The sequence below is a fragment of the Plecotus auritus genome (assembly GCF_963455305.1).
Source record: "Plecotus auritus genome assembly, chromosome: 2".
NCBI classification, from domain to species: Eukaryota; Metazoa; Chordata; class Mammalia; order Chiroptera; family Vespertilionidae; genus Plecotus; species Plecotus auritus.
This window is the reverse complement of record NC_137771.1, coordinates 70,783,191-70,801,790: the sequence shown is the minus strand read 5'-3', so window position 1 is coordinate 70,801,790 and position 18,600 is coordinate 70,783,191. Positions and strand designations below refer to the sequence as shown.

At 40.2% G+C, this 18,600-nt stretch overlaps 1 protein-coding gene across 4 annotated transcripts in view; it reads right to left on the bottom strand.

The window, feature by feature from the left end:
- ZNF326 (zinc finger protein 326) overlaps window positions 1–18,299 on the bottom strand; it is a 46,869-nt gene extending 28,570 nt beyond the window's left edge. The window contains exons 1-6 of one of the 4 annotated variants that reach the window (XM_080657912.1): window positions 17,998–18,299; window positions 15,708–15,752; window positions 7,596–7,631; window positions 7,389–7,500; window positions 4,883–5,288; window positions 2,377–2,575 (exon numbers count right to left, since the gene is read on the bottom strand). In XM_080657912.1, the coding sequence (XP_080514038.1) occupies window positions 2,377–2,575; window positions 4,883–5,288; window positions 7,389–7,500; window positions 7,596–7,631; window positions 15,708–15,752; window positions 17,998–18,013 (814 nt within the window). In that variant the 5' untranslated portion in view covers window positions 18,014–18,299. Of the gene's footprint in view, window positions 1–2,376; window positions 2,576–4,882; window positions 5,289–7,388; window positions 7,501–7,541; window positions 7,632–15,707; window positions 15,753–17,997 lie in introns of all 4 variants that reach the window. The other 3 variants (XM_080657913.1, XM_080657914.1, XM_080657915.1) reach the window with 3 other exon arrangements.
- Between the last annotated feature and the right edge of the window lie 301 nt (window positions 18,300–18,600).

The following is an 18,600-nucleotide window of genomic DNA, read 5'->3' as shown; positions in this document are numbered from 1 at the left end:
CCTGGCCTGCCTTGGTCTCCACTCAAGGCTACAAAGTTTCAATTATAGAAGATAAATAAATCCCAACAAAAATGGCTGCGGCCACAGAGCAAGCAGGAGGCTTAGCTCTGCTCTAGGCTACAAAGTTTCAATTATAGAAGATAAATAAATCCCAAATACCAGGGCCTCCACTTGGGTTACCAGGGGGCGTGGCCGGTCTGCAAACCACCACAGGCCCCTCGCCCAGGCCACCCCACATCCCAAGGGAACCCCCACCCTGATCCGGGACACCCTTCAGGGCAAACCAGCCGGCCCCCACCCGTGAACTAGGCCTCTATCCTATCTAATAAAAGAGTAATATGCAAATTGACCATCACTCCAACACACAAGATGGCTGCCTCCATGTGGACACAAGATGGCCGCCACAAGATGGCCAGCAGGGAAGGATAGTTGGGACGGATCAGGTCTGCAAGGGAGGGCAGTTGGGGGCGATCAGGCCAGCAGGGGAGGGCAGTTGGGAGGGACCAGGCCTACAAGGGAGGGCAGTTGGGGGCAATCAAGCCTGCAGGGGAGGGCAGTTAGGGGTGACCAGGCCGGCAGAGGAGGGAAGTTGGGGGCGACCAGGCCTGCAGGGAAGGGCAGTTGGGGGGGACCCAGGCCTGCAGGGGAGAGACCAGGCCTGCAGGGGAGGGCAGTTAGGGGTGACCAGGCCTCCAGGGGAGGGCAGTTCGGGGCAAACAGGCTGGCAGGCAGAAGCGGTTAGGGACAATCAGGAAGGCAGGCAGGCGAGCAGTTGGGAGCCAGCAGTCCTGGATTGTGAGAGGGATGTCGGACTGCCCGTTTAGGCCTGATCCTCGTCGGGTCCCAGATGGAGAGGGTGCAGGCTGGGCTGAGGGACACACACCCCCGTGCACGAATTTCATGCACCAGGCCTCTAGTAAACAAATATTTAGGCAGCTTTTGCTATGTATACAATGGAATGTTTCAAAATTACGTAAAATCAATACCTTAAAACTCAATACCTAGATTACTTTTCATCATTTTATAAGAGCTTAAATGTATATTCTTATTAATTAACCATTTCCATATTCCCATTGGATTTCCCTAAATCTCTCTATGGAAAATCTACAGGTATACTACCTCAAACTAGAAGTAACTGCATTTCCCTTTCATATGCTAAAGCTATGATATATTAGTATATTGTACCTCCAGCGAAATGACTGAATATGGTTCCTTCTACTGCTTTCAACAAATCATATAGCCTATACTACAAGACCTCTTATTCCTGAATATTTTGCAGGTAGTTCTCAAATGCCTACCTCGTGCCTGACAGTACAAGGATGAACTGGGTATGGAATTTTGGCTTCATTCTTAGCTATACTACACTATTCTCAAATACTGTTTAAAAAAAGGGGGGGTGGGGAAACATCCTGGACAGTGTTGTTCAGTGGTTAGTGTTGGCCCATGCACCCAAGGGTCGAAGGTTTGATCCCCAGTCAAGGGCGTGTACCTGGGTTGCAGGTTCAAGCCCAGCACTTGTCAGGGTTCATACGGGAGGCAACTGATCGGTGTGTCTCATAACTCATTCTTTCTCTCTCCCCCTCTCTTCTTCCCTTCCACTCTCTAGAAATCAATGGAAAAAATATTCTCAGGTGAGGATTAACCAACACCCCAAAAAAGTCATCATGTCCAGAAGATTAAAAGCAAATTAATTTTCTAGAAGAAGTATAGATTTTCCTGGTACCTAGGAACATGAAACATTTCTTTCCTTTGTCCTCATAAAGACAATTCTATGTAATATAACATAACACTTTCTCAACAACACATCCAACAATAAATACACTGTAACATCCAACAGCTTGACTCAAAATCATGTGTGAAGCCATTTAAAAAATATAAATATTCTGACTCCACCCTAAACCAGGATTTAGGGAAGAGGGATAGATCAGGGCATGTGAACTTAAAAATTATCTTGTGCCCTGGCTAGTGTGGCTCAGTTGGTTAAGTGTCACCCAGTGCACTGAAAGGGCACTGACTGGTTCGATTCCCAGTCAGAGCATGTACCCAGGTTGTGGGTTCGATCCCCAGTTGGGGTGCATGTGGGATGCAACCAATCAATGTTTCTCTCTCACATTGATGTTTCTCTCTCTCCTTCTCCTTTCCTCTCTCTCTAAAATCAATAAAAACATTTTTTTAAAGAAATAAAATATAAAAATTAAAAAAATAAACAGTCTCTTGGTAATTTTGATGTCATGAATAATAACTGTACTAGGGGTTTCCCCGAACCAACCACTATAATTACAATGCAGCTTGTCTATAAAAACATGAAAAATTATCTAAAAGCACTGGATTTAAAAAGGTAAAAAGTATTCACAGCAATTATATTTTCTTTCTTACTAGGTGATTTGCTGAGGCTCATCTTCTCCACAGGTTTTGCTAGCTTGGGTTTCTTGATGAAGGTTCCACTGGGCTTATTAAATTGTTGCATCATTTTTCTCTTTATTCCTCTTGTAGCAGCAACTGTCACATTGGCGGGTTTATTTTGATAGTCAACAACAATTCCAGGTCTATGAATGCTTCCAAAATCACTCATATGCTGCAAATTTGTGAAATCAAGAAATATTAGCATAATACCCAAATATAAAAGATGAATTCATACAAAATGTACATGTTTTCTATCTAATAATTTTTACCTAAAAATTCCCCAGAATGTAACTAAATTTACATGTCCACTCTGAATAAACACATTGGAAAACTTTGTAAATTATTACATGAACTTGAATCCAGTCAATTAGTATTTTTATTTCCAGTAGAACATATATGTATATTTCCTATTTTTATTTTTACAATTCAAAATTAGTTGAGATCATAAACAACATATGTGCCTGTCAAAATATTACCACTTGTACAACTCTCTGACAACTCCTCTTCAGAATTCCTAATTGATATTTTCCCATGAAAAGACCTCAAAAGAAATCTTTATTTTACTAAAGCCTAGCTTATAACTAAGAAACACAAAGAAGACCATATTTGAAGTTTGAAGTAAAAAAGATCCAGAAATCATTTATGATTTCTCCCTGTTGAAAAAGGGAATGAGAAGGCGAGATGGAACATTAGTATGAAATAGGAGAGTTAAAGCATAACCATGCATCAACTTCCAAGACACACTTCAGATAAAGAATTACATCTGACGTTCCATTCACATTCTTACCTAGAGAAACATATTCTGACCCAGAAGCCTGAGGAGCAAAAGTTTACAGACGAAGAGTCATGCAACCAAGCGACTCTGTGTCCCTTCCTCTTTTAGTCACTAACAAAATCCACTACACCAAGAGGTCGCATGTCCACAGGAATTTGTTCTTCTAACCTTACTTTTATAAGATAAAGAATGAGGAGTAATCTGAAGAGAAGGATCCAGTGGGAATTGTACAAGTGAAGATTAAAAAAGAAAACCCTATTGGTTCATCTACTTCATTAACAGGAGGAAAGAAAGAAAAGTCCATTCAGACTAGAATGGTGAATACAAAGCACAGGAATACCTGTTTTTCTATTGTAAACATAAAATTGATATTTGAAGTCTCATTAAGAAAAAAGTCATTTGCCTGTAAAGTAATAATACAGCATGGAAAATGCTAGGTGTTTTCAAATTTTACCCCAACTATTTTCCTTTAACCTACAATCATAAAATATGGAGGAATAGCAACATATTGCTTACATTTGTATATTATGCTTAAGATACCTATCTAACCTAGTGGATTGGAATAAATCAGTGTTTCCAGGTAATGTATACAGTCACATCAGAAAAATCTTGATTAATTATCCATTAAAGGTGCAATGCATTTTACATAAGAGTTAACTGTTATAAATGAAAAATGTCTAAACAAGTATGACACACTACACTGATGTACCAAAAGCTAATAAACAGTCAAAACGTGTGCCCTACTACATTTTTTATCAGAAGTACTTCCCTCTGCAAAGAGAATATTAAGAGCCACTGACTCAAAAAAGAAAAAAAAAAGAAAAAAACCACAATACAGTATTCTTTATATGACCAAACTAAATAATAACTCCATAACCTACATACACTTACTAGGTAAAATTTCATGTTAGTCAAGTTACCTAAGAACACAGGCATAATCTTAAAATTAACACTGTATAACCTGAAATTAAACACTTGAAGACTACTATATCTGCTCATTTAAGCAAGAATTTACAAAATATTACTTCCTAGGAAGGAGCCATAAACATATACAGGTAGGAAATTATTTTTCAATATTAAAACTGATGACAGAGAAAATATTACACCCAGCAATAGGACATATTTTAAGAGTGAATTAGCAAAATTATACTGACCACAAATCATTCTACAACCTATTTTACATATCAACTTCTTCACCATGTAAACAAAGCTAAGCTACCCTCAACTATCACCAACTTTTGATCTCTTATGTTTAATGTGAAATATGGATCTTTGAAGAAATAGAGTTTAGTAGCAAAGTATAAACATTTTATCATACATTGCACCTTTAACCTACTCAAAAAACTCCAAAAGAGTTGTTACCTTTTACAATAATCCAAGAACTGTCCCACTAGCAAAACTGCTGGTGTTTACAAGGAAAAATGTAACTCCTTTTAACCCCTTTTAGACCAAATCTAACATCCTCACCTTTTTAATAAAGGGAGATTTGGCAAAACTTTATGAACAATCATCTCACACTGTCACTTCTTTTCTGAGGTGCTGGAGAAAGTTTTACAGTCAACCTAAAAATTATGCTTATGACTCAGCTTTTGCTTCAGAATACACTGGGATGAACAGTGTTTATCCTAGTTGAAAACCACGGTCTTGAAAGGGTTTAAAAGAGTGACTAGTGAAAAGAATCTGAAAAGATTCTGTTGTACTTACTCCTCGGCCTCGGCCTCTGCCTGTTGATGGTCCTCCAAAAGCATCATAGTTTCTGCTTCCAAACGTACTTTCAGGATAAGCAGGCGTTCCTCTCCCCCGAGAGCCTACAGGTGCAGGCTTCATATGGGGTGAAGAAAAACTGCTGTAGGAAGAGTAATTCTCTCTTCCTCTGTCCTCCATAAACCCAGGCCTCAATTTTGAACGGGAGTAAGGTGCTTCCCAGCTAGACCCGCCCTGGTTTCTACCTCCGAAAGAGTCAAGGCTATTCCGGTAGGAGCTCTCAAATCGACCACCATAACTACCTCCGAAGCGGCTTTGTTCGGGTTCATTAAAACCATAGCCAGATCTGTATAGATCTCGCCCACCCAGAGAAGACCTGGAGTCGTAAGACTCATAAGGTCCAAACCTGGAAAAATTGCACAGTGAGGGAAAAAACAAAAGTAAGCTTACTAATGTTAGACAATTCAAAAGACAAATTATCAGATGACATTTATCAACTAAAATTCATTTATACCATACTGGTTTGCACAGTTCTACTTTTGTTCACACTTGATTAGGGCTGGGCAATTCAACATGAGACCAGATAGAAAGCTACCTGAGTCAGTTTTTAAGTATGAATTAAGTAAAGCTTAGCTTAAAAATCTGCTTTTTAGCAGCTTTTCTATTTTATTAAAAATAGATTTGTCTGTAATTATTTTAGCCCAGCCCTAGTCTTAGAAAAAGTCATTTGCTAAATTTCACAAACTACTCAGACTTTCTTTAAATCCATCCTCAATATTAGAAAAAAAAACAAAATATTTACAGTATTTTGGCTTTCAATAGGGACACAAATTGAAGACTACACAGATGCAGGCTATTACGACACAGAAGAGATCCTTTTGCACCCTCAATAATCTATATCACAAAACTGCTTCATTATGTTTATAGTAGTTCAAATTTGGAGAAAAATCTCTGGTTATAAAATTTGACAATCTGCCAAACTTTGGCTAAGGTCAATAATCGATCCTCAGTCACTTTTCACTTATAGACTAGTAAATCTAACAAATCTAGAAGGATAAGCACATAAAATAGAACATAAAAGGACCACCAGCATATACCCTCTGCATATGAATTTTCAAGGCAGATGAGAAAGAATACATTTTATAACATCTTCAATTATTTGAAAAATTATTTCCTGGCAGGAAATTATCACATAAAACTATGCTAAAAAAAGGGAGCACACAATCTCCAAGGTTTTAATAGAATCAACAGAAGAAACGAATCATCTTACTTCTCACAAATCCAAAGTATGCTTGACACTTTACAACACAGTTTTATAAAGGCCCACAATTACACATGAGATAATAACATCTACATAATTTATACACATTACATTTACAATGTAACAAGGCAATAATTGATATATTAAAACATTTAAATGTGTTACATTACTTTAATTATTTACAGATAACTAAATAAATAGAAGGTACTATTTACTTCTAAATCCTAGTAACCATATAAAAAGTATTCCTCTTTTCAACTACATTTTTCAAAGCATCTATCTTATAAGCAAAATTGTCATAACTGTTCATTTTCTTGAATATAACTGTTCCTCTACTATGAACCATAGTGGCACACTTGAAACAGAAAGAAGAAAGGTAAGCAAGATTCAGTCCATCCTTAAGGAATCTGGATCCTTCAATTTATGAAGAAGGACGATAGTTTTAAATGTTCTCTAACTAGTTTTACTACTATTTAGTAGGAATCTTTGTGTCTCAAAAAATAAACTCCCTTTGTCTGAAATATGGTCAACCTTAAACCCTATAGTAGCTCAACTAGGTTTATGCTTTCCACAGTATCAACAGCAAAATATAAATACATTCTGAACTCTATCTAGAGCATTAAAATAAGCAAAAAGTATAGTATTCGTGGCTTTAATACAATGCTCCTAGCCTAGAGCACAAGTGGTTTTTGGTTTCAGTAGTACCTGCCAATAAATAACCTAGATATGATATAAACAACGTTTTTATTATTATAATATGCTCTTACAACCTAGAGTTAAATTTAAAAGAATAGCTATCTTAAATGTTTCTTAGAAATTGAACAAGGGCTAGGCTATTCAAAGACTGCTTTGCTGCTTTTAACAGCACCCCACATTAGGAAAGATTTTTTTAAATCATTAAGAAAAAGCTTCATATATAATATTTCAAGTAACATTTTACACCATTTGTTCAGGACATTCTGATTGATTAAGAATTTAAAGTAAAAGAAATATTCATTGCTAAAAATCTTTAATGATTTATGTATTGAAATGGTAATAGTTATCTGAGATTCTTTAAAAAATGTCTGTCGGTGATTTTGAGATAATTTTTACAACCATTAGTTAACACCTTTAAACATTTAAGGTGATTATTCAATACCAAATAGTGAAGTTCAAGTATTATAACGTGCCTAAGGAATTCTTAAATTAAAATATCCAGAATCTTATAATCTTCTAATTATTTGGCTAAGTGATTAAGCAATTTACCTGCTACCCCCACCACCACCACTGTGATTGTCCATGCCATATGACTGGTTTAGGTAGGAGTCCATGGATCTTTGACCCCCATAGGATCCATGGCCATAGTCACGATCCATCCCTATAAAGGGTTTAAAAAGAAAAAAATTAAATGATGCTCACCTTTACTGGCACCCAAAAGAAGAATTTTTAGATAAATATCCTTGAATGCCAGACCTCCGTAAGATCCAGGGCCATAATCTCGATCCATTCCTAAAAGAATCAATAACAAAAGGTTGGTAAAATATACCATTCTGTTGAGAAATCTTTGCATAAAATATAAGATATTCATATTAATCATCTGAGAAATAGTTCATCAATAACATTTAAGCCACAGTCACACTAGACAATGAAAAAAAAAACACAGAGATGACAATTTACTGAAAATTCAGATTTCTTATAGAAACCTAATGTTTCAAAGAAAAACCTCAAAATAAAACTTCTATATTAGAATTACTTTCAATTTAACCAATACTTATTTGACTAGAGTACTTCTATAAGGCCTGGTATTAGTACTACAGAGTATATAATTAATAATTTAAAATTACAAGAAAAATCAGCATTTAATATCAAAAGAGAAAGTTTTTGTTGTAAATATATTTTTCTTCATCAATCTGTTCTCTAAGTGTCTAAAAACCCAGAAGCAACCGTATTTTCAATTAGCCGAATTTCAATTACTTCATATGGTAATTGAAATAGCTATTTTTAAAAAGTAAAAATCACAGAGTGGGGCCAATTTGTACTGGGCCTGTAAATAATGATTCAACGAATATTTAATTCCTCAAATACTTTGAATAAGGGAATTAATGTGAATTCTAGTAATGCACACACTAAAATGTCTAATACAGTAAGAGCACTAAATATATCTTATTACACTGCAATTCTACCTCTATTTCAATCTCTGACATAAAAAATACAACAGATAATAAATGAATTTATTATTATAAAAATGAAAAAATTTAAAAACCATTTAGAATGTTTTCTATAAATGTTATGCACTAATAAATGCAATTTTATGCAAAAATACAAAGCAAATACCTTAATTTATATTTTTTAAAACATTAAATACATTTTAAATTACAATCATTTAAATATTTCCGCTCCTAACAACAATAATAATAACGCTGAGAGCAAAACTTTACAAAAATACTACTTGAAATCTTGCAACTTTAAACCTGGAAGTGAACTAAATGATCAAATTCAATCTCCTTGTTTTATAGATTAGGGAACTGAAGTCCAGACATGAAATAATGTTCCCGAAGTCCCATAAGTATCTACCCCTCTAGCTTCGTACTGCTGCTTCTACCTGAAAGGAACACTCTCCTCTACTAACCCAAGTATCAGTCTGTTGAAATCTCTTAAATTTCAAATACCAATCCTATTGATATAGCCTCAGCTGATTATCATTTTTCTTCTGAATGTCTACAAGTCTGTAGCTCTTATCTGGTGCTCATTATACTCTACATAATATTCTATTTGTGACCTCATCTTAAATGTACACTAGTCTTTTGCAGGGTCTGACTCTTAGTAATCTTTTATATACTCTTAAGCAACAGTTCTCAAGGAATAGTGGGTTCACCACTGGAGGTTGCCAAGACCCTTTCAGAGGGTCCACAAGATTAAACTATTTTCATAAATAATACTAAGACATTAATTTGCCTTCTGCACAGTGTTGACATTTGCACTAAAGAATGCAAAAGCAGTGATGGGTAAAACTGCTGGTCTCGTAGCATAAATCAAGGCAGTGGCATCGAACTGTATTAACAGTCGCTGTATTCTTCAATACTACACACTTATAGTAAAAATAATAAAATAAAAATGCCACCTTCACTTAAGAATGTCCCTGATGAAGCACCAAGAATGATTAATTTTATTAAATCATGACTTTGAGTATACCCACTTTTTTATATTCTGTGAAGTAAAATGGGAAGTATGCATAGCACCTAAAGCAGTTTTGCTACATATCAAGGTCCCACAGTTCTCCAGGAAAAGTCATTCTGTGAGTGTTTTGTGAGCTGAATTAACCACATTTTATAAGGAATATTATTTAAGGAATACCTTTCTTACTAGAAAGAAAGACTGACATTCAAAAACTATGGCTTTCGGTTAGGTTATTTGGCAGGAATTTTCTCAAAAATGAACAAAGTAAAACTGTCACTTCAAGGAAAGTAAGTGAAAATATTTGTTGCCAATGATAAAATTCAAGCGAAAGTTAAAATTTTATAAAACTTTTATCTACCACCTTGAGTTTGACAGCTTCTCAATATTTAAATGTTTTTCTGATAAAAACTGGTAGCAGTATTAATGATTTTTTTATATTGTACAATAAAATCTGTCAATATATATTTGGAAAATCTGAATAACGTAGTAAACCAATATTTTCCAAATCTAATCCCTGATATTACAGGATCATACATAGTAAAAAGATCCAGCAAGAGTGCAAGATATAGCAATAAATTTCAATGTAATAGAATACAAAAAGTTAATCAATATACAAAACATATTGACATATTTTACATTTTTTATACTATGACTTCAAATTGGGTGTGTATTTACATTTATAGCACAATATAATTCATACTACCCACATTGCAAGTACTCAATAGTCAGTCACACATGGCCATATTAGACAACATAGTTCTAGACCAGGGGTGGGCAAACTTTTTGACTCGAGGGCCACAATGGGTTCTAAAGCATGGATGGAGTGTTTGTGTGAACTAATATAAATTCAAAGTAGAGGAGCGGAGGGGAGAGCAAGAGAACCGGATAGAACAGCCGGATCCAGCCCGCGGGCCGTAGTTTGCCCAAGGCTGTTCTAGACTAATAAAATAGTCAATTATTTATCTTTAGAGTTGGTAAGTATACAATGATGTTATGCTCACACATCATATATACTGGATAATTTTGAGATTAAAATTAAGTTTTCAAAATAAGATGCTCTTTCTAAGGCTTCATCCAATATAATAAAACCCTAATATGCAAATCAACCGAATGGTGGAACAACTGGTCGCTATGACGCACACTGACCACCAGGGGGTAGACGCTCAACACAGGAGCTGCCCCCTGGTGGTCAGTGCACTCCCACAGGGGGAATAATGCCCAACCAGAAACCAGGCTCACAGCTGGCGAGGGCAGCAGCTGGCAAGAGCAGCAGCAGAGGCAGGAGCCTCTCCCACCTACGAGGCAGTGCTAAGGACCCCTTGGGGTATGTCTGCATGCCGGCTTAGGCCACTCCAGAGCAGGCCTAAGCCGGCAGGCGGACATCCTCAATCCCGGACTATGCGAGGGTGCAGGCGAGCTGGGGGATCCCCCTCCCACCAGTGCACGAATGTCGTGCACCGGGCCTATTGTCTATATATATATATAAAAGCCTAAGCAACCAAACCACTAAATGACCAAACAAATGGTCGACCGGTTGCTATGATGTGCACTGAACACCAGGGGCAGACGCTCAATGCAGAAGCTGCCCCTGGTGGTCAGTGCGCTCCCACAGCCAACCTCTCGTGGCTGGCCACCTCCCATGGTCCCTCCTCCCGGCCAGCCGGCCAACTTCCCACGGTCCTTCCCCCCAGTTGGCCAACTTCCCGAGGTCTCTCCCCGAGGCTGGCCAACCTCCTGCAGTCCCTCCCCCCCACCAGCCCCCCAGATCGGCCCCAATGAGGGTGGGGAGGGCAGCCAGCCAACCTCCCATGGTCCCTCACCCCAATCCGGCCAACCTCTTATGGTCCCTCCCCCTGATGGACCCCAATGGGGGGGAGGACTGGCCAGCCAACCTCTTGTGGCCCCTCCCCCAGCCAGCCGGCCCCCCCTCAATAGGCCCCAATCACCTGTTAGGCCAAGGGAACCCACCCATGCACGTATTCATGCACGGGGCCTCTAGTATTAAAAATAACCTTAGAGTTAGGTTCAGTCAGGTACACAAAACAAAAATCTTTATTTGGCTATTTGTGCTAGTTTCTATGTTGAGTTAGCAGAGGCTGCCTTTAGTTTTTTTTATTCTGTGTTTTTATTTCAGAAGGATAAGAAGTCATAACTTACTAATATTTATTGAACACTCACCTTGTGCCAGGTACTGCAGAGTACCCAAAACTTGACAGAACTACTTTTATATAGCAACTAGAGGCCCGGTGCATGAAATTCGTGCATGGGGGGGGGGGTGTCTCTCAGCCCAGCCTGCACCCTCTCCAATCTGGGACCCCTTGAGGGATGTCCGACTGCCTGTTTAGGCCCGATCCAGGTAGGATCGGGCCTAAACAGGCAGTCGGACATCCCTCCCACAATCCAGGACTACTGGCTCCCAACTGCTGGCCTGCCTGCCTTCCTGATTGCCCCTAACCGCTTCTGCCTGCCAGCCTGATCACCCCCTAACTGCCCTCCCCTATAGACCTGGTCCCCCCCAACTGCTCTCCCCTGCAGGCCTGCGTCCCCCCCAACTGCCCTTCCCTGCAGGCCCGGTCGCCCCCAACTTCCCTCCTCTGCTGGCCTGGTCACCCCTAACTGCCCTCCCCTGCAGGCTTGATTGCTGCCAACTGCCCTCCCTTGCAGGCCTGGTCCGTCCCAACTACCCTCCCCTGCTGGCCACCTTGTGGTGGCCATCTTGTGTCCACATGGGGGCAGTCATCTTTGACCACATGGGGGAAGCCATCTTGTGTGTTGGAGTGATGGTCAATTTGCATATTACTCTTTTATTAGATAGGACAGAGGCCTGGTTCACGGGTGGGGGCCAGCTGGTTTGCCCTGAAGCATGTCCTGGATCAGGGTGGGGGTTCCCTTGGGGCGTGGAGCGGCCTGGGCAAGGGGCCTATGGTGGTTTGCAGGCCGGCTTTGCCCCCCCCCAGCAACCCAAGCAGAGGCCCTGGTATTTGGGATTTATTTATCTTCTATAATTGAAACTTTGTAGCCTTGAGCGGAGCCAAGCCTCCTGCTCGCTCCATGGCCGCAGCCATTTTTGTTGGGATTTATTTATCTTCTATAATTGAAACTTTGTAGCCTTAAGCGGAGGCCAAGGCAGGCCAGGGCTGCGGAAACTTGGCTTCCTCCATCGCCAGGGGCAACTCAAGCCTCCTGCTCTCTCCAGCTCCGTGGCTGCCACCATTTTTGTTGGGATTTATTTACCTTCTATAATTGAAACTTTGTAGCCTTGAGCAGAGGCCTGGGCCGGCCAGGGCAGGCGGAAAGCTTGGCTTCCTCCATTGCCGGGGGCAACTCAAGCCTCCTGCTCTCCGTGGCTGCAGCGATCTTGGTTGGGTTAATTTGCATACTCACTCCTGATTGGCTGGTGGGCATGGCTTGTGGGTGTAGCAGAGTGATGGTCAATTTGCATATTACTCTTTTATTAGATAGGATGACCTTGGTTTATTGTTCATAGTACTGTTATTATTCAGTTAATTAAAACGAAAGAGGCAATTATCTTTATATTATACACTAGAGGCCTGGTGCACGAAATTCGTGCACGGGGGGTGAGGGGGCCTGTCCCTCAGCCCAGCCTGCACCCTCTCCATTCTGGGACCCCTCGAAGAATGTCCGACTGCCCACTGGGATCGGGCCTAAACGGGCAGTCGGACATCCCTCTCACAATCCAGGACAGCTGGCTCCCAATCCCTCACCTGCCTGCCTGCCTGATTGCCCCTAACTTCTTCTGCCTGCCATCCTGATCACCCCCTAACCACTCCCCTGCCAGTCAGATCAATGCCTAACTGCTCCCCTGCCGGCCCAATTGCCCCTAACTGCCCTCCCCTGCCAGCCTGGTCACCCCCAACTGCCCTCCCCTGCTGTCCTGGTTCTCCCCAAATGCCCTTCCTCCACTGCCGACATAATCACCCCCAACCGCCCTCCCTTGCAGGTCTCATCGCCCACAACTGCCCTCCCCTGACAGCCATTTTGTGGCGGCCATCTTGTGTCCACATGGGGGCGGCCATCTTGTGTGTTGGAGTGACGGTCAATTTGCATATTACCTCTTTATTAGATAGAATAATAAGTGTGATTATAGAGATAGTCCCTGCATTATTTTTCTCTCTAGCAACTGCCATCTTACATACATTACTTCTTTACCATGTTTACTGTCCATTTCATCTTACTAGACTGTAAACTCCACAAGGGCAGGAGTATTTGTCCATTTTTTTCACTACTAGTATATTGTCAGCTCCTTGAATAGTAACTGATACACAGCAGTCACTCCAAAAACATTGAATGAAATCAAACTGTATCTTTGAAATTGAGGTCTTCATTTACAAAATGTAGATAACCCAGATCTCAAAGTAATCTTTAATCAGAGTCACATTCCAAAATCATTCAGAGTATTTTTTTTACAACATACACAGCCAGGGACCACTTGCCCTATAGTTAAGATTCAAGAGGACTAGGGTATGACCTGAATAATCACCCTCAAATAAGAACCACTGTTGGAGCTAAAATTTAAAAAATAAAAGTACTAACATCAGTGATAGAAATTTCTAAAGCTCTTTTTGTAACACTGTATATCAAGAAAATTAAATCTCTAGTCCTGCATTTCAAAATCCTGTATTTAGACATTAAATCCAACTCTCTAATATATCTTACTAGAAATCAGGGCCTTCTAACCTTCCAAATCACTTTCTTCAGTAAAAACACTAGTCCTACTCACTCCAGTTTAAAATCCTGGATTCATTTTTTATTCATGCCTCTCAATTTTCTACTCATTACTAGTCAGCCTACATGCTCTGCTAATTTTCTCTAGAAATGTCTTAATTTTTTTCTTAATATTTTTTAAATTACTATTTTCACTTCCCAAGTTCAAGGTCTTAAAATTCTTATCCCTAAATTTATGAAATGGTTTTCTAGGTAATTTTCCAATTTTCAATCTAACTTACATATGGATGCAAATTAAACAATAATAAATAATAATACAAGAATGAACTTTTGCATACTCACAACTATAAACCTTCTTTTGTCAATACTGTATATTGAATACTTCCTATATATTAAGCCTTATTAGGCCATATCAAACCCAAAGTTTCTCAAAATTCTTAGAGACGATAAATTGAAATTAACTGGACTGCAATTATCCCCATAAAATGGAATCATTTCTTTATTTTGTGGTACATTTGCTTCAGTTTTATTTTGTGAATCTATTATATTTTGTACAATTGAATTTTGCATTTCTCTGGCAATCAGAATTTTAATTCCACTACCTGGGGTCCTTTGTGCAATGCTTTTTAAAATATATTTGATTTGTGGCCTGGCCTGTGTGGCTCAGTTGGCTGAGCATCACCCTGTGCACCGAAAGGTTGCCGGTTCAATTCCTGGTCAGGGCACATGCCTGGGTTACAGGCTCAATTCCCAGTTATGGTGCGTGCGGGAAACAACTAATGGATGTTTCTCTCTCACATTGATGTTGCTCTCTCTCATTCTCCCTTCCTCTCTCTCTAAAATCAATAAAAACATATTTAATCTCTTTAATTTGTTCCATGTTCTTTTTTGTATGGTATCATCCTGCTTAATAACTATCAAAATGACATTCAATTATATTGTGCATAACTCTCTAGATTTTACCTAACTCTGTAGTCACAACACCAACATCATGCTTATGTTAATAAATGATCAGGCCCTAACCGGTTTGGCTCAGTGGATAGAGCGTTGGCCTGCATACTGAAGGGTCCCAGGTTCGATTCCGGTCAAGGGCATGTACCTTGGTTGCAGGCACATACCCAGTACCGGGTGTGCAGGAGGCAGCTGATCGATGTTTCTAACTCTCTATCCCTCTCCCTTCCTCTCTGTAAAAAACCAATAAAATATATAAAAAATAAATAAATAAAAAATAAATGATCAGGCTTCTTCATGTTCTCCTCTAAACAGCTCTTTAAACACTAACGTATTTGAATATATTAAAGCAAATGACCTCAAAAAAACAAGGTCAAATAGAAGCAATATAGAACTAAGCCAATAATCCATTTAATCTATATTACTCAATACCAAAGCCTCTAATTCAACAAAAATAGCCAGTTTCTTGTAACTTATCACTCAAAATGCAGTCAGAGCCTTTTGAAATAAATTAAAGCAATCATTATTCAAATAAAAAAGAGTCAAGCTAATATGAATAGCCCTAACTTTTCCTGATCCCAAATTCCCTAATTCAAATACTAACTATAGTATGACAACATTAATCCTAACAAGTCATATATCAAAAGGCAAAAAAACACCAATTAAAACAAGGTAAAACTGGCTTTTTACATTAGTACTTTATGTGCATTAAGAGAAAAACTGAAATGTATCCCCTAACATATTTAACAGCAAATGAAAATGGATACTCACCATTAAAACCCTGATAAGTATTCCTGCAAGCAGAGTGTGTGTAATCTATGAAGACATATTAACAGAAAGAAATTAGTGCAATATTAGCAAAAAAATCTTGCATTATAAACCCATCTATTTAAATGAAACACTATTTTTTAAATGTCATTAACTTAATTATCTGCAAAAATGGGGTATAAATAATCATTAATATTTCATATGGGAAAACATATATCTCTTTCTCTGCATTATCTCGCCAAATAGCAGGTTTATCATTCAAAGTATGGTAATGTAAAAATTAGTTTATAACACCTACTATATAAAAATAGCCAAATGATAGGATCCAGTACTGATTTATGCAGAGTAACAAAAGGGCAGGCAGATAAATTAAATTATGTATCAAATAATGCAAACACAAGGACATCTGAGAATTGATTCTATGAAGTGTGTAATTTTTCAAAGTTAATATTTCTTTTATCACTTAATTTGCTCTCTAAAGATTTCAGAATTTTATTTGAAAAATGCATATTATGCATGTGTGTGTGGCTATATCTACCCAGGATGTGACATAACCCAAAATCATATTGGTAATTTCCCTGTCAAAACTAATTTAGCAACCGTTAAATCCTTTAGTTAATTTTACTAATAAATACTGAAATGGTCATTTTGGGTACAACAGAAACCAGGACCACTACACAGGATTAGAGTCAGTAATATTGTCAAATACCATCCCCTAAATATAGTGATGGTGTGACTAGGGGGCATGAGAGAGGGAGTATTATCACTGACACTATTTAGAATTGGAGGTACACGGTAATCATAAGAAGCAAATACACTGTTTTATTATTGTTTTTCAATTCTCTACAGAAAATGGATTCCCTTATGTGGGGAGGGGACCACTCTCATTGTTCCCCAACTCTCCACCTTAGTAGCTTCTGCTGTACCTTGGGTATTGGCAGTCATCCAACTCTGACATGAAAACATAATACATTTTTAAATTTAATTCCCAACTCTGGCACTTCAACTACTCATACATTGTTTGAAAGTATCTATATCAAAATGAGTCAAAGTCCACCTAAAACAAAAACACCAGTGTGTTAATAGGTGACCTTTCTACTACAAAGTAACTTAAAAGTATCCACAAAAGGGTTATACCAGTCCACTTTTAGATACTTAAATTTGGCAGAACACTTTGTGGCATGATATCAAAGATTAAAAGATCATTTATTAAGACTCAAATGCTGAGATCACACCACATTCAATATTAAAGATACTTTTTTTTTTTTTTTTGGTTGGGTTAGACTAGAGGCTTACAACTAGTTGTTAGTGAGCTCGTTTTATTTAGAAATGCCTGGTTATTCAGGATTAAATCCAGTTGAATCATTCAAGCCCCCTTTCACGACTCCCTAATGCTGTCACTACACATTCATTTTATCTTGACACCATTTCCTATCAAAGTTGGGCAAGAATCAAAGACAGGGTGAAGCCCCAATTACTTGACTTTGGGAGTGTGTGAAAATGGTTTCAAGAAACGGAGTGAGAGACGACTGGAAGGTATTGCTAAAATAGGGTTCATTTAAGCACCAAGTCAACCCAGGCGGCAGTGGACAGGTCTGAATTTGAAGGGCATGGAATGCTGTGCCGGAATTCTAACTTAGTCCCATCCGCACACAACCCAGAGAAACATGCTTTGGTTCAGAGCTATTTCAAATGAGGGATGAACGACCAGGTGTTTGTGGTGAGTAAATATCCCCGTTTGCTAACCAGAAATATCTTCCTTCCCATTCTGTGAAGATGTCTACCTATACGTATCACTTGGAGACGCCCTTTAAACTCATCTTAAACTAAGACAACCAGGGCTATCACTGTGAACAAGCCTCTGAAAATTGTACCTGGGGTTGAGGATTTACTAAATGGGTCGCTGCCCTGTGGGCGAATACAAGCCGAGGTGGGGCGGCCCCGCTCACCCGAGACCGGGAAGTTGGAGGCGTCGGGGCAATTTCCATGCAGCGGGGCCGGGCTGGGTCCGGAGGCCGTGGCGCTCTGGGCGCGTCCGTCCCCGCCCAGGCCCGCACGGAACTCCCAGGTCCCCGGGGACAACGGGCGCGGGGGGGGGAGGGGTTGGGGACTCGGGGCGCGCGGGTCCCCCAGGGGCCACCCCCGGGCATTGGGCCCACGGCGGGCGGCGGGCGGGCGGCCTTGGGCCCGCAGAACAAAGCCCACACGGCCATCTTGAGATGGTAAACAGACCCCCAGCGCAGGCCACTCCGCCTCCCGCCCACCGCGGCCACCAGCCAGGGGCGGCGCTCACCGTCCTCGAAGTCCATGGCGGAAGCTCCGGGGCCACCGGCTTGGCGGCGCTGGGCTGAGCTGGGGCCGGCAACGAGCGTCGGGGACCCGCGTTTCCACACTAGCCGTCCGCGCGACCGAGAGCGACGCTACCGGCCCGGGAGCCGCAGGCCACAGCGAGGTTGGGGGTGGGGCCAGCCGGCGCTGCCAGTCGCCCTAGTGCGGCCTACGATTGGTTGGCGCGGACTAGTGGGCGGGACCTCGAGGGGGGGCGGGAAGCAGGTCCGCTGTCAAGCTCCCAGGTGCTGACCCTCATGGAGCCGCGAGGGGGAGGGTAGGTAAAACACACACACACACACACACACACACACAAAAAAAAAAAAAAAAACAGGAGCGCTAAAGCCTGATTGGAGTCACGGGAAAGCGGGCTAGGTGTTCTGGAAGGTAGGGCTGCGGACCCGCCATGTTTGATCCTGGCAAGAAAGAAAGGATCTGGGTGGAATACCTTCCTCCTGCCCAAACTAATAAACCACGTGCCGACCTTTTGCTTTTTATTGGCAGATCAGAAAATGTTGAAGTACTTGGAGTTTCTGCCCTGAAGTCACATAAGTCCGAGACTTTCTTT